Source organism: Littorina saxatilis, linkage group LG10 (assembly GCF_037325665.1).
Source record: "Littorina saxatilis isolate snail1 linkage group LG10, US_GU_Lsax_2.0, whole genome shotgun sequence".
Classification (NCBI taxonomy): domain Eukaryota; kingdom Metazoa; phylum Mollusca; class Gastropoda; order Littorinimorpha; family Littorinidae; genus Littorina; species Littorina saxatilis.
This window is the reverse complement of record NC_090254.1, coordinates 14,336,372-14,350,291: the sequence shown is the minus strand read 5'-3', so window position 1 is coordinate 14,350,291 and position 13,920 is coordinate 14,336,372. Positions and strand designations below refer to the sequence as shown.

The 13,920-nt window shown below is 43.8% G+C and overlaps 1 protein-coding gene across 2 annotated transcripts in view; it reads left to right on the top strand.

Annotated features, from left to right (window-relative positions):
- The first annotated feature begins 464 nt into the window (after positions 1–464).
- LOC138978221 (scavenger receptor cysteine-rich domain-containing protein DMBT1-like) overlaps positions 465–13,920 on the top strand; it is a 101,212-nt gene continuing 87,756 nt past the window's right edge. Inside the window, exons 1-7 of one of the 2 annotated variants that reach the window (XM_070350881.1) lie at positions 465–762; positions 2,210–2,369; positions 3,713–3,900; positions 4,816–4,929; positions 7,068–7,181; positions 7,811–7,970; positions 11,625–11,806. In XM_070350881.1, the coding sequence (XP_070206982.1) occupies positions 681–762; positions 2,210–2,369; positions 3,713–3,900; positions 4,816–4,929; positions 7,068–7,181; positions 7,811–7,970; positions 11,625–11,806 (1,000 nt within the window). In that variant the 5' untranslated portion in view covers positions 465–680. The remainder of the gene's footprint in view (positions 763–2,209; positions 2,370–3,712; positions 3,901–4,815; positions 4,930–7,067; positions 7,182–7,810; positions 7,971–11,624; positions 11,807–13,920) is intronic. The other variant, XM_070350883.1, reaches the window with a different exon arrangement.

The window sequence follows — 13,920 nt, the reverse complement described above, 5'->3', positions numbered from 1 at the left end:
TCATGTAACGTTTTTTGAAGATCGGTCCAGTAGTTTTCTCTGAATCGATTTACACACACACACACACATACACACAGACAGACATACATGCACCACCACCCTCGTCTATGTTAAAACATTTAGTCAAAACTTGACTAAATGTAAAAATGGAGCCGGGCAACATGTTTGTTCTGCTCGTGTGCGTAAGCGGTAGGGAAACCCCCTCTTTTCCCGCAGAATGCCAGCTAATCTGACATTATATTCAGTTTCAATGTCACAGATCAGTACACAGAAAACTGGGATATAGCTACATGCGTCGACAGCGCGATAACGTCTTGAAAAATTAGTGTGGAGGAGAGAGGGGGGAGTGGGGGGGGGGGGGGGCTGGATTTCCATGCGTGCATCTGCGTGAATAGTATGGTTGCATGAGTGCGCTGTGGATGAGTGCGCCGGTGTGCACGGGTGTGTGTTTGTGTGCGTGCGTGTGTGTAAATGCGTGTGTGTGTGTGTGTGTGTGAATTTGTGTGTGTGTGTGCGTGCGTGTTTGTGGGAGCGAGAGAGACAGACCCCGGGCCAACCAGGAAGGTGATCACCACTGTTGCTGTTTATTTCATAACTTGAGTTGACGTTGCAGCAGTAAGGCTCGTGTACAGTACAATCCGCTGAGCCCGATATGTGTTGACATTTCGCCTTTCAACAAGATGTGGGGCAAAATGGCCTTTCGGCGCACAAACCTCTTTGTCTCTACGCTGGTGTGGACGTTCCTGTTGGCGTATTTATCAGGTAAAGGTTTAGACTCTAGAACACGTTCTTCTTCTTCCTCTTCTTCTTCTTCTTCTTCGTTCATGGGCTGAAATTCCCACGTTCACTCATGTTTTTGCAAGAGTGGGTTTTTACGCGTATGCCCGTTTTTACCCGCCATTCAGGCAGCCATACGCCGCTTTCGGGGGATGCATGCTGGGTATTTTCGTGTTTCTGTAACCCACCGAACTCTGACATGGATTACTGGATATTTTTCGTGCATACTTGGTCTTGTGCTTGCGCGTAGAGACGAACGGGAATGAGGCACTAGCAGGTCTGCACACAGGTTGACCTGGGAGATCGGAAAAATCTCCAACCTTAACCAAAAGAGGGTAGAAGCTGAGAAAGAGGGCCGACTCGCGGTTTTCTGCACTGTGCAGAGTGAGTCCAGCTGCCGGCCACTCCCCTGACCAAATTGCGTGATAACTGGCCCTCCGCTGCCCTTCGCCGGGTTCTAGTGTTTTCGGTGTGTTTTGTCGGGTATTTCTCAATAGTTATAAAGCAATGCATTCTGACATTTCATTCATAACACAACTTATGTTATGTAAGATTGCTGTGTGTACCTCCTAGTCTCACTCTGAGAGAGAGAGAGAGAGAGAGAGAGAGAGAGAGAGAGAGAGAGAGAGAGAGAGAGAGAGGGAGAGAGAGAGAGATAAGAAGAGACTGTAGGATATGAATGTGTACTATGTGTACGTGTGTGTGTGTGTGTGTGTGTGTGTGTGTGTGTGGGTGTGTGTGTGTGTGTGTGTGTGTGTGTGTGTGGGTGTGTACTGACACGCTCGTCACCGCAAAGCATGCGAACATTATACTCGACCTATTTTCGTTAATTCTGAGCGCGTTTTCCAAGTAAACATAACATATCTATATATTTTTGAATTCAGGAGAAAACGAGGAATACAATGCAATGATTTTTTAATCTGTAAGTGAAAAATCGTTTTTAATGACAACTTTAATGAGCAAACTAGTTGAAACAATTTTTAGCTTCTGACTTGAAATGCTACACCAAAGTCTGGACTGAGTCAAACATTGCTTGACCAAAATTTCAATCAATTTGGTTACAAAATGAGGGCGTGACAGTGCCGCCTCAACAATCACAAAAAGCCGGATATGACGTCATCAAAGACATTTATCAGAAAAAAGAGAAAAAATGTCTGGGGATATCATACCCAGGAACTCTCATGTCAAGTTTCATGAAGATCGGTCCAGTAGTTTTGTCTGAATCGCTCTACACACACACACACACACGCACACACACATATATATATACACACATATATACACACACACACACACACACACACACACACATACCACGACCCTCGTCTCGATTCCCCGTCTATGTTAAAACATTTAGTCAAAACTTGACTAAATGTAAAAACTAAGCCCTTAAATTATTGCAAGTGTGACCACTGCTTTAATCACCTCTTAGGGGTTGCTGAAGGCCAAGACTCCATACGCTTGGTCAACGGATCCCACCCACAGGAAGGAAGAGTGGAGGTTCTGGTCAACGGAACGTGGGGAACACTTTGTGATTCTGGATGGTCGAGTGATGAAACAGAAGTAGCCTGTCGTCAACTTGGATTCAACACGTAGGGTTGTTGTCGTTGTTGCTGAAGATGGTGGTGGTAGTTGAGTTATTGTTGTTGTTGTTGTTGTGCTTTTCTTGCTTCTGGTGGAGGTGATGGGGGTGTGGTGGTGATGATTGTGGTGGTGCCGTAGTTTTGCATGTTTTTTCTTTTTTTTCTTTTCTTTCACCAATCAGATCTGTTTGCAACCTTATCTCTTTTTTCTCAACTGTTGATGCTTTGATACATCTATATTTATTTACTCAAAAAATGCTGGACAGCAGTGGGGAAAGGCTAGTGGTTGGGAGCGATGGAGTTTGGATGATGCTTTCAAAATAGTTTTCATATATTTTTTCGCCTTTTTTCGTCAATTTACGTCTTTGAAAGGTTTTGACATTTGTGGAAATGACAAAATAACTATCATGCTGAAAAAGTGAACATAAAGCAGCTACCAAACTAACAGAATGCAAAAACGTTTGCCTTGATGAAATGGGTCCTTTGTTGCTGCCCTCCATGCCAACCGGCATAACGGGCAGTAAGTAAGTTTGATAAAATGGTAACTTCAATGTGCCTCCTGGATATTTTAGGACCCAGAGCTTCACAACTCGTCTTATCTTTTAGAACTTCTGAATTGGTGTTTTTTCGTGTGGTTTTAATTTATTCATGTGCATTGACTTACCATGAAATTTTACGGCTACTACATTTCAAATGACAACTCTGCTTGAGCAAGAAAATCAATAAGGGCAACAAATGAACAGTGCCACCCAAATGGATTCTGGGAAGAAATACTACGGTTACCTGTGTGACCTTTCATTTTCAAATAAGCAGTAAACCGTCTGTTCCTTGCTGAATGGCGATCGTTGTGGAGAATCGAAACTTTTTATGTTGAACGAATCTAAAAAAACGTAATAGTCGTGGTAAGGCTTTATTGTACTACAGCAAAGAACGCTAAGTACCATTATGGAAAAACAGTCGCACTCTATATTTAACTTGAGTCATTTGTAGCTTCTGTGTGCACCGGGACCTAGCAACCAGCTTTATGGGTATTACACTCAGAGAAGGTACTGGTTTTATAGAAACTGTGTGCAGGGGTATCAAGATTTTAAACAAACGAGCCTGGGTTTTTTCGTTTTGAAAGTCCATTGGCACTTGAATAAATTTGGCCCTGTTAGCACAAACAGCTCAAAATGTCAAATTAGTATTTTTTTAACCTGCAAAAACATTTGGCACATGGATAAATTTGATCCTATTTCGCCCCAAAAGCTCAAAAAGTAAAAATAAATATTTTTCTACCTGCGAAACCATTTGGCACGTGGATAGACTTGTGTCCCCGTTTCCCCAACGCTATTACATTTGTCCATGTGCAGGTCAAGATTTAAATACTACAGAGACTCGTTCTTCGGACGAGGACTGCTGCCTTACAACTGGGCAGATAGGTATTTTCGGTGCAGAGACACTGAGACAGCGCTGGAGAACTGTCCCATGGCAACTACGTCGTCAGGCTGCACCAGGCGAGATGAGGGCACCGTGGGCATTTCTTGTAATACTACACGAGGTCTGTGTTTTAAAACTTTTCTGTCACATAAGTCCGCATGTTGAGCTGATTTGTTTGGAACGCTGGTATGATAGATTCGGTGATGTGGGAGTACGACATTTCATCACCAAGAAGAACCGAATGAATCGGGTTTTCTTTGTTGTTCGGCATGGGCGGGGACGTAGCTCAGTTGGTAGCGCGCTGGTCACTATCAGCGTGGGTTCGATCCCCACGTTCGGCTGGAGATTTATTTATCGGCGTCAACTTTGTGCAGACTTTCTACGGTGTCCGAACACCCCCGTGTGCACACATGCGCACGAAAAAAGATCCCAAGTACACAGTGAAAGTCTCAGGGCTTGGACAACACGAAGACACGCATGCATCACCTCTCGTCTCTGATTATCATGATCGTATTTCGATACTTTAACAAGACAAACCCAATGCTGGTGTGTCGAAGAAGACAGCCACAGCGGGCTTGTTGGAGTCAAAGTATCACACCATATCTTCAGGGTATCACCAATACCTGTCCCGATATAGGCCAACTGGTCAAAGAGGACGTTAAACCCTAATAGTCACTTGTTCGGCATGGTTGGTCAAAACAGTATATGCCACTCAAATCTCATTTTGTAAATACAGTTAATTATTCCATGTTTTCGTGTGCACTATAATCACATTTTGTAAATACAGTTCATCAATCTATGTTTTCGTGTGCACTATAATCACATTTTGTAAATACAGTTCACCAATCTATGTTTTCGTGTGCACTATAATCACATTTTGTAATTATAGTTCATCAATCCATGTTTTCGAGTGCACTATAATCACATTTTGTAATTATAGTTCATCAATCCATGTTTTCGTGTGCACTATAATCACATTTTGTAAATACAGTTCATCAATCCAGGTTTTTGTGTGCACTATCACATTTTGTTGCAGACACCGACGACTGTGTCAGCCACCAGTGTCAGAACGGCGGATACTGTCGTGACCAGAACCGCTATTACACCTGCTCCTGTCGTCCTGGCTTCACTGGAACCAGGTGTCAAGTTGGTAAGTGCCAGATCTTTGTGTCACATATCGTTTTGAACACAAATAAACTTGCTGGAAAATTAGAGAGATTGTTTTATAGATGCTACTCGTCAAAAGGAACTGGTTATGTACGTTTCAGTGGTGATTTTTGAGGTATTATAAATATATTGTTAAATAAAGCAACTTTAATCCCCTATAATATTAAAACAATCGATGTCATTGTTATTTCCTGCTTAGTACTGCTGCTACTGCATCTGAAACGATAAGGGTATATTTTGTGTGGCTAGCACTGCATTCCACGACCGCATGAACACACTTTCAGATAACACTGCATTGTATGAACGCATGCCACTTCTTTAAGTAACAGGGATGTCGTTAGGCGTCGGACATCGGACATTTATCGATGAAAATCCCCAAATGTCCGATTCACATTGCCGCATGTCGGTCAGATGTCCTATCGTTTTAGCCTGAGCGTGGTCATTGTCCGATATGTACTCCATTCCTTCGGACAGCGCGATATTCGTTAATTTTCATTTCAAGATACAAATCTTCTAAAAGACAGAACGCTCTCGTGTTCAGCTGACACTGGAGTTGCCAGTGCGGATCTTTTCTTTTGTCGGGAATTCCCGAACCGTTTGCGGTATGCGCCGTTTGGGTATAACCGTCTATTATAGTGGATTATTTTTAGATCAGTGCATGCTGCAGGAGTACGGGAGACAACTCCAACTGACTAAATTTGTCGTCTGCTTTTGTTTTCGATACGAGACGAAGCACTGAATTATGCCGCTGAAAAAAACCCTAAAGCCTGCAAAAGATCAGCATTAGAATTTAGATCAAACCGATCATTTTGTTTTTCAACTTTTATCCAAATCATGCAGTTTGTAATCAAAGTAAGAGCTCTGAAGTTGTTCATGTTGGTTTCTTTGTTGTGGTTTCTTTGAAACTAAACAAATACAACATTATACACACACTGTGTTGATGTATTTACTATATTATGTGTGTGTTCTACAGCGCGCGCGCGTGGGTGTGTGTGTGTGTGTGCGTGTGTGTGTGGGCACATGACTTTGGAACAATTCCATGGAATGTGTTATAAGCTGTTTGGCGCAAATTCATAATGTCCTATTAGACTTTCTGAAAGCGGTCAAATGTCCTATTGATGCTGAAGAACTCAGGACATTTGTCCTATAGGTATGGATTTGTAGCAACATCCCTGAAGTAAGCAGTGCATTGCATGAAAACAACTTTCAATAAACAGTGCATTGCATCAAAACACTTAAAGTAAACAGTGCATTGTACGAACGCATGACAATACTTTAAGTAAGCAGGGCATTGCATAAGAACACTTTAAGTAAACAGTGCATTGCATGACAGGACTTTATGTAAGCAGTGCATTGCATGAGAACACGTTTAGTAAACAGTGCATTGCATGTCAATACTTTAAGTAAGCAGTGCATTGCATGCAGTTAACTCGACAGATATATGATATGTTCACTAAACCCACGCCTGGTTTCACCTACACTGCAGAAAATGTCAAAAAGAAAAACAATGATTATTAAAGAAATGTCAGCATACTATGCGCTGTAAACGAGAACTAAGACAAGGAATAAATCTGATCCAAGTGCTATGTTTAATGCTTTTATTGTCAGATTCGGCTAACTTTTTAGTGCGCAGGGCCGGACCCAGGGGGGGGGGGGGGGGGGTTCCAGGGGTTCCGGAACCCCACCCCTGGAAAAAGCATGTACCTTGCTTTGATTTTTTTTTAATTTTTATTTTTAACAAATTTTGTGTGTGTCTCTAACAAATTTTATTCAATGTGAAATCCGATGTGAAAAAGGTACCCCCCCCCCCCCCCCCACCAACTCACACTGACAGGCCTTAACCCTCAAAACAAGGCCCAGAATGCACCAGATTGCACAGATTTTAACCGTTTTTCAATTCGCTGATTTGCCCCCCCAAAAAAGGAGGAACCCCCCCTTACAACTCATTTGGTCCGGCCCTGGTGCGTATGTGTGAGTGTGTGAGTGTGTGTGTGTATGTGTGTGTGTGTGTGTGTGTGTGTTTGTCTGTCTGTCTGTCTGTCTCTCTGTCTGTATGGTCTGTCTGTCTGTTTGCTATGTTTCTTTTGAGAATTTTGATGGCCTTTGATATTTTTCCTCAAGATATCGACGAATGTGCCAGCAACCCATGTCAGAATGGTGGAACGTGTCACAATCACGTGGGTCGCTTTACCTGCACGTGTGCACCGAGATTTACTGATCAGTTCTGTCAATTCAGTGAGTGCTGACGTGAAAGAAAAATGCATTGCAAATGTGACTGTGAGAGAGAGAGTGAGAGAGAGAGAGAGAGAGAGAGAGAGGGAGAGAGGGGGCGGGGTGGTAGGTTATTCAGTTTTTCTCACTCCTAGTCATCTACCACAGTAAAGCGTCTTCAGTGCAGACAACACATACATAACGCATTTAGAATAACAACCACTCCCATGCAAATCGGTAGGCTATAAAATCCATGAGTTCTGTTGTATTCTGAATCCAAATCTACTTTCTACGAACCAACTGGCATTTTTCATGAAATGCTAACTTCGACCAAACTGTTAATTTTTCACTGAGACTCGGCGTGTAACTTCTACATCCTGACCAATGCACATTCTCGATAACAACAACACCGTTTATGAGTTAAAAGAGACAGTATGCATGCTTGTTCTCAGAAGACATTTCAAGACAAACGAACTCTCTTGCGGGCATCCGCGGCTAATTTTTCAATAATGTCAGGATGAAATGCTGTGACAATTCAAATGGTATTCTTCTTGACGTTAGTTTCAATTTATGTAGATAATTCATTAGACAAAACAATATTCAAGACCAGAAGGAGTAGACAGTTAAAATGCTGCTTTTGTGGGTATTTTAAGGAGATTTACCCGGCCACGGGTCAGTACGCCTTGTGAACGGGTCTCAACCCGGAGAAGGCCTGGTGCAGATCCTTGCCAACGGAACGTGGGGGGCTGTGTGTGGATTCTTCTGGGGCAGAAGGGATGCAGGCGTCGTCTGTCGGCAACTGGGATACACAACGTAAGTTTGTGGAAAATTAAATCTTCTCTCTCTCTCTCTCTCTCTCTCTCTCTCTCTCTCTCTCTCTCTCTCTCTCTCTCTCTCTCTCTCTCTCTCTGTTTAGTGTCTGTCTATTTGTCTGTCTGTCTGCCTATCTGTCTCACTCTGTGTCTCTCTCTCTGTCTGTCTGTCTGTCTGTCTGTATGTATCGATCTCTCGAGCTGAGCCATTATAACGTTTATTTTGGCGAAGGAGGTATTCGAGGAGAGTTTAAAGAGAACTTTTGTGTGTGTGTTAGGAGAAGTATTGTTAGAGCTGGTTTGATATTAGCGACCGGGTTTCGTCGGAGGACAGTTTTGTGACAGATTTGTGCGATCTTGAAGAGAGAAAGTTCTGTAAGTAGATACTGTTTCTTTTGTATTATTATATTTGCCATGTTTGATCGGTTCTATGATGTGTTCTGAGCGTATGATTGTCTCCTATGGTGTGTACGTATGTATGTGTGTTACTGTTAGCCATTTTGACCGGCGTCAGGTTTGTTGTTGACCGTATGCTAGTTTCCTGCGTCAGCTGAGTGTCTTTGTTTGCAGTGCAGCGTGCTTTGTGACGTCATAGCTAGAGTAACCTCCCCTTAGTAACTTGTAGAATTATGGGCCCTGCCCTCGTCAGTCACGCTTCAATGCTTGCAGGCGTGACGTGTCCTCGGCGATCTATTGTGTAGTAAGGAATAGTTGGTCCTGTCTCCCCATCGCTCCCCCCCCCCACCTCCCTGTTCTCTTGGTAGTGTAGGTTTATTGTGGAATGTTTGTATGGTTAGGATACATGGGTATGAATGGTGCGGTTACACTTGTTATGTCATGTTCTTATATTATGTTTTCTTCTTTTCATGTGTCAACAGACACTGCCTTCTGGTATATATTAAAATAAAAGTCACGTTAATACAACCCCTGACTTGGTGTCTCTATGTGAATGCTTCCTGACCTAGCACCCCCACTACTCTCACCCTCTACTGCACCCCATCACATCTTGGCGTCGTCGACAGAGATTAAGGAAGTAGAGGCGCCGTTTTAATATCAGAAAGGCAGTGTAGGAGGGACTCTAGGACCTATCCAAGATGGCGGTCGAGGTTGCTCCACGACCCCAGTGGCAGGCGTGTCCCCCTCCCAGACTCCCCCTCTTCACAAGCGGCGATGACGGATGTCACCTTCACGACTTCGTCACAGAGGCTCGACGTATCATCGCACACTTTAACCTGGCGGCACTGGGAGGCGAAGCTGCTGAGTGGCTTATCCAGTCCCTTGCTGGTGCTGCCATGAGAGAGATTAACCTGCGTCCCACACACGAGACCGCCACTGCTGACTTGGTTCTGGACATCCTGCAGAACACTTTTGGCGACCACATCAGCGTCACGTCACTGATGTTGACATTCTGCAGGCGCGTCCAGACTCAGGAAGAGGGCCTTCTAGACTTTGCCCACAGTCTACAGGCTCTACAACGCAAGATGAACACTGCTGTTCCGGAAACGGTTAAAGATGTGGCACTTCGTGATCGTTTCATCTGTGGACTGTATCTGCCAGCGCTGAGACAACATTTGAGGCGCTTTCTAAGGCAACAGGAGAATGTCAGTGCGGTCACCTTTGATGCAGCCCGTACAGAAGCTCTGAGATGGCTGAGAGAAGACTTTGAGGAGGTGACGAAAGCGAGGACAACGGCAACAGAGAAGAGCTCTGCCGTGAAAGAAATGCAGGTTCAAGTCAACGTGCTGACGGCAGAAGCAACAGAGTTGCTAGCTGATTTACATCAACGCTTGCCTGGCGCCCCCAAAGCTGCCTCAGGGAAGTGGCTGCCATTGTCGAGGTCAAGGCCACGCTCTTGGGTGTGTGGTCGAAACGGCCATTTGCAGAGCCGGTGTCCAGCCAATCGGGAAGTGCGTCGGCAGCCTTGGTCCTGGAGACAGCCGAGCGAGCCAGGTGTTACTGTTAGTCAGATTTCAGCCACCACCAAGCAGCCTCAATATGAACAGGGCAGTCAGACGGAGCAAGTTGCGGTTGCTGAGGTCGAGCAACAGACTAGCATTTCTTCAAAGATTTCAATAATTTTGTTTGGATTTGTTTGTTTGTTTGCTTAACGCCCAGCCGACCACGAAGGGCCATATCAGGGCGGTGCTGCTTTGACATATAACGTGCGCCACACACAAGACAGAAGTCGCAGCACAGGCTTCATGTCTCACCCAGTCACATTATTCTGACACCGGACCAACCAGTCCTAGCACTAACCCCATAATGCCAGACGCCAGGCGGAGCAGCCACTAGATTGCCAATTTTAAAGTCTTAGGTATGACCCGGCCGGGGTTCGAACCCACGACCTCCCGATCACGGGGCGGACGCCTTACCACTAGGCCGACCGTGCCGGTTTATTTTGTTTGGAGGCATATCACAAAATCAAAGGGGCCTAGTGTACATGTACTTTACACGAAGTGCTTTTTAACCGTGCAAAAGTTGTATTGAGAATCAATGAGGCGTTACTTCTCCTTTCAGGTTGCAACACAGCATGCAACTTCTTGAAAACATTTTTTTTTTAAACACAACCGAAAGCTGTGTTTCGCCTGCAGTCATGCGAGAAATCATTATAGGCCGATTAAAATCTTAACTACCTTTGAGACTTTTTCCTCAAGATTTGTAAGGGATCCGCCTGCAACGAGCAGTCTTTCGGTATTGCGGGTTCTCGCGAACTTAACTTCTTTAAGTGTACTGAAAAAAGTGGGACAGTAGACAACACAAACTTTTCTTGGGAGATCATTTTCTGTACTCAGTTTTGTTTTCAAGGCCATAATCTATGCGTCTGTCTGTCCGTCTGACTGTCTGTCTATCACACTTTTAATTATAAGAGTCAATAAAAAAAAGTCTTATTTGTCATTTGAGTTGTTGGCTTTACGTCTCAGATAAACTGAAAGTCTTATGTAAAGTGCTATAAGCAAGTGTCATAGTCTTTGGGTAGGATTCTTGGGCTCATCCACTGGAACAAGCGTCGGTGTTCCCACTACCAAATATTTCAACTCAACTCAACTCAACTCAAATTTTATTGGCTTCAATTTTCATAGAAGAATTTGTCTTGCGCTTGGGAGAAAGTAAGAGTATAACATATAAAAACAGCATTCATATCACATTTCATGTATCACACACAGTAATCACTAGTATAAGCCTACAATTATCACATTTGTACCTGTATCATACATGCAAATAAATAGTATCACATTTCCACGTATCACACACAATATATACATTACATAACATACAGCAAGCTTCCATCTCCCGCGCCCCCCCCTCCCACACACACATATCCTCGCACGTGCGTCGACTCCATACAAATGACATCATCAGTCCATTAACTAAAATGCACAATGACTAGTAGTGGGTACATGATACTTAATACTTTCAAAAGTCACCTTATCAACTAAACACTAGCAGGGGTAGGTCAGCAAGAAAGGGGTGGAGTAAGATACCTAATCTGTTAGCCTTTAAGAAACAAAAAACATCACAGCCTCTCGTATTGAAGTATTATCTTCAATGTACAATCACAAGAATATTTGCACAACTAGACTTACAGTGACGAAAACACAGGAAATTCGATATCATATAGATATACGCAGAACATGTTGACATTTAAACTGTGCAGCCTGCCAGCGACAGCTTACGAGGTGAGCGTACAGAGAGAACATGTCATACCAACCATATGGATGGATCACGTTGATTGCAGAGGCAATGAAACACGACTAATAGACTGTCCTCCCAGGCTGACAGAAGAACACACCTGTTGGACAGGACAATATGCTGGTGTGACATGTGGAGCAAATCAAGGTAAAGGGCAGTGCTGCCGTGTAAAGCAAGTCCATGAAACGTAGTTTCGAGAACATCGACTTTTTCGGTTTGCATCTGTTTTGGAATGCAAAGCTTTAAATTATATATTTTTTACTGATGGAATGTAGGGCAGTGTTATGAAAATCAAAACCCACATTTGATTCATCACTTAGAAATAATGATCTTTGTGAACTTGCTACCTTTTTGCCAAATGAATTCACGAAACTCCATCACTTAGAAATAATGATAAAAGGCAGTAAGAGGACATACTCCTTTCTGCCAAAATATGTCCCGACTTAAATCTTATTGAACAAAATAGCAACAGGCAGCAATGGACTTAGTTAATGCTTTCTGCAATCTTATTTTGGTGTTGATGAGAAAAAGGCACAGAGCAGAAAGTGGACTTACCACCTTACTTCTTTCTGCTAAATTATTATCAAAAAAACTGAAAGTACAATGAAGTGAACTCGACACTACTTTGGAACTTTTTTCAACTGTGACTACACGTCCATCGATCGCACACGTTTCTGAATGCAAAGAAAGAATCCTTCATTAACATTTTTCTTGTTCTCCTCTTTGATTAATTGAGATGCAAAACAAACTTGAAGTGAATTTGACAAGCAGCGAGATTACACAAATTTAAGATAGATAATTATGCAGTGTTCAGTTAACAAGTTCGCAGCACTGATCGCCATTTTCCCCGAAACAGGCAAAGAATGACACAATAGTTCTGATTGGTTAACCTCAACAAGGATTACAATAGGAGAAACCCGATTGGTTAATGAACATAGAGCAATACAACATACACTCGCGTATTGATGCTGGCAAGGAAGTAAGTCCAGTGCAAAGCTGAAAAGGAACATGTCCATGGACTTTGCAATAACTAATACGACTCAGAAACCAATTTTCTGCTGATCTTGCCCCATAGCCATTGAAGAAAATGATAAATTTTATACTTTTTGGCCCAAACTCCACCCATTGGAGGTTATCACAAACTGTTCAAAGTTCCAAAGCTCTAGATTTATACACGTTCAAGAAATTAATAAATATCCATTTTATGACCAAAACACGATCGACCCCGCTGCCACGCTGAAATTAGACGAGCACCAAACAGACTTGGGTCTTCTTCTTCTTCTTCTTCTTCTTGGCGTTCGCAGAGGTTACACAATCAGTCCAGCACTGGTGATAAATGTTGTCGTTTTCTCCAACTCCTGTCGACTGCCGTATAGTTTGGTCTGCAAGGGAGTTGGTGACGGCCACACTTCTTTTCGTTCCTCATCTAGTAAGGGACATCGCTGTAAGATGTGTTCCGCTGTTTGGTCCTCTTGACCGCAGGCACAGGTTGGTGATGGCGCCAGCTTGAACTTTCGGTTCATGTGAGCATTGAGCCTGTTGTGGCCAGTACGCAGCCTGATGAGGTTGACTTGCTGCTCTCTGGACATTGTGTGGTAGTCATCTCTGTTTGTCCTTGGCCTCATCAATGCCTTGATGATTGTTTTCTGCTCACTAAAGCTGACACTGTTTTCAGGTTGGTCTTCCACGGCTCCTTCTTTCGCCAGCTCATCTGCCCTTTCATTTCCTGGTATCCCACAGTGTGCTGGTATCCACTGGAGGACAACTCTTCTGGTTTGTCTGACCATCTGTAATGCTTTGGCCAGCTGTGGGAGTTTGTCGTTCTCTAGGGCCTGAAGGACTGAAAGGGCGTCCGAGAGGAAGACAACTTGGTAGCAAGGGTCTGCGGAGTCCTGAACGAAGGAGGCGGCCTGCATGAGAGCTTCTGCTTCTGCTTTATAGTTTGTGCAGTGTTTGCCAGTGGCAACGCTGGATGTAGCTGTATGTCCCCCAGGGAACTGGATGAGAATGCCTGCACCTCCATTGAGCACGGCGTTAGTTGCTGATCCATCGGTGTATACATGGATCCACGCCTCTTTTGGGTACTGTTCGTCGATCAGGGCTAAGGTGAGTGCCTGTCGAGCTGTGTCATTCTGATCTTCTCCTGAGGTAACATGTGGAACACTGGTGCAGATCTGGATGCCTGGTTTCTCTGTTGCCTTGGGGGTTTCCTCTTCTTCTTGAGTCAGAGGTAGAGTGTTCTGTGGAAGGACTTCCCTGTA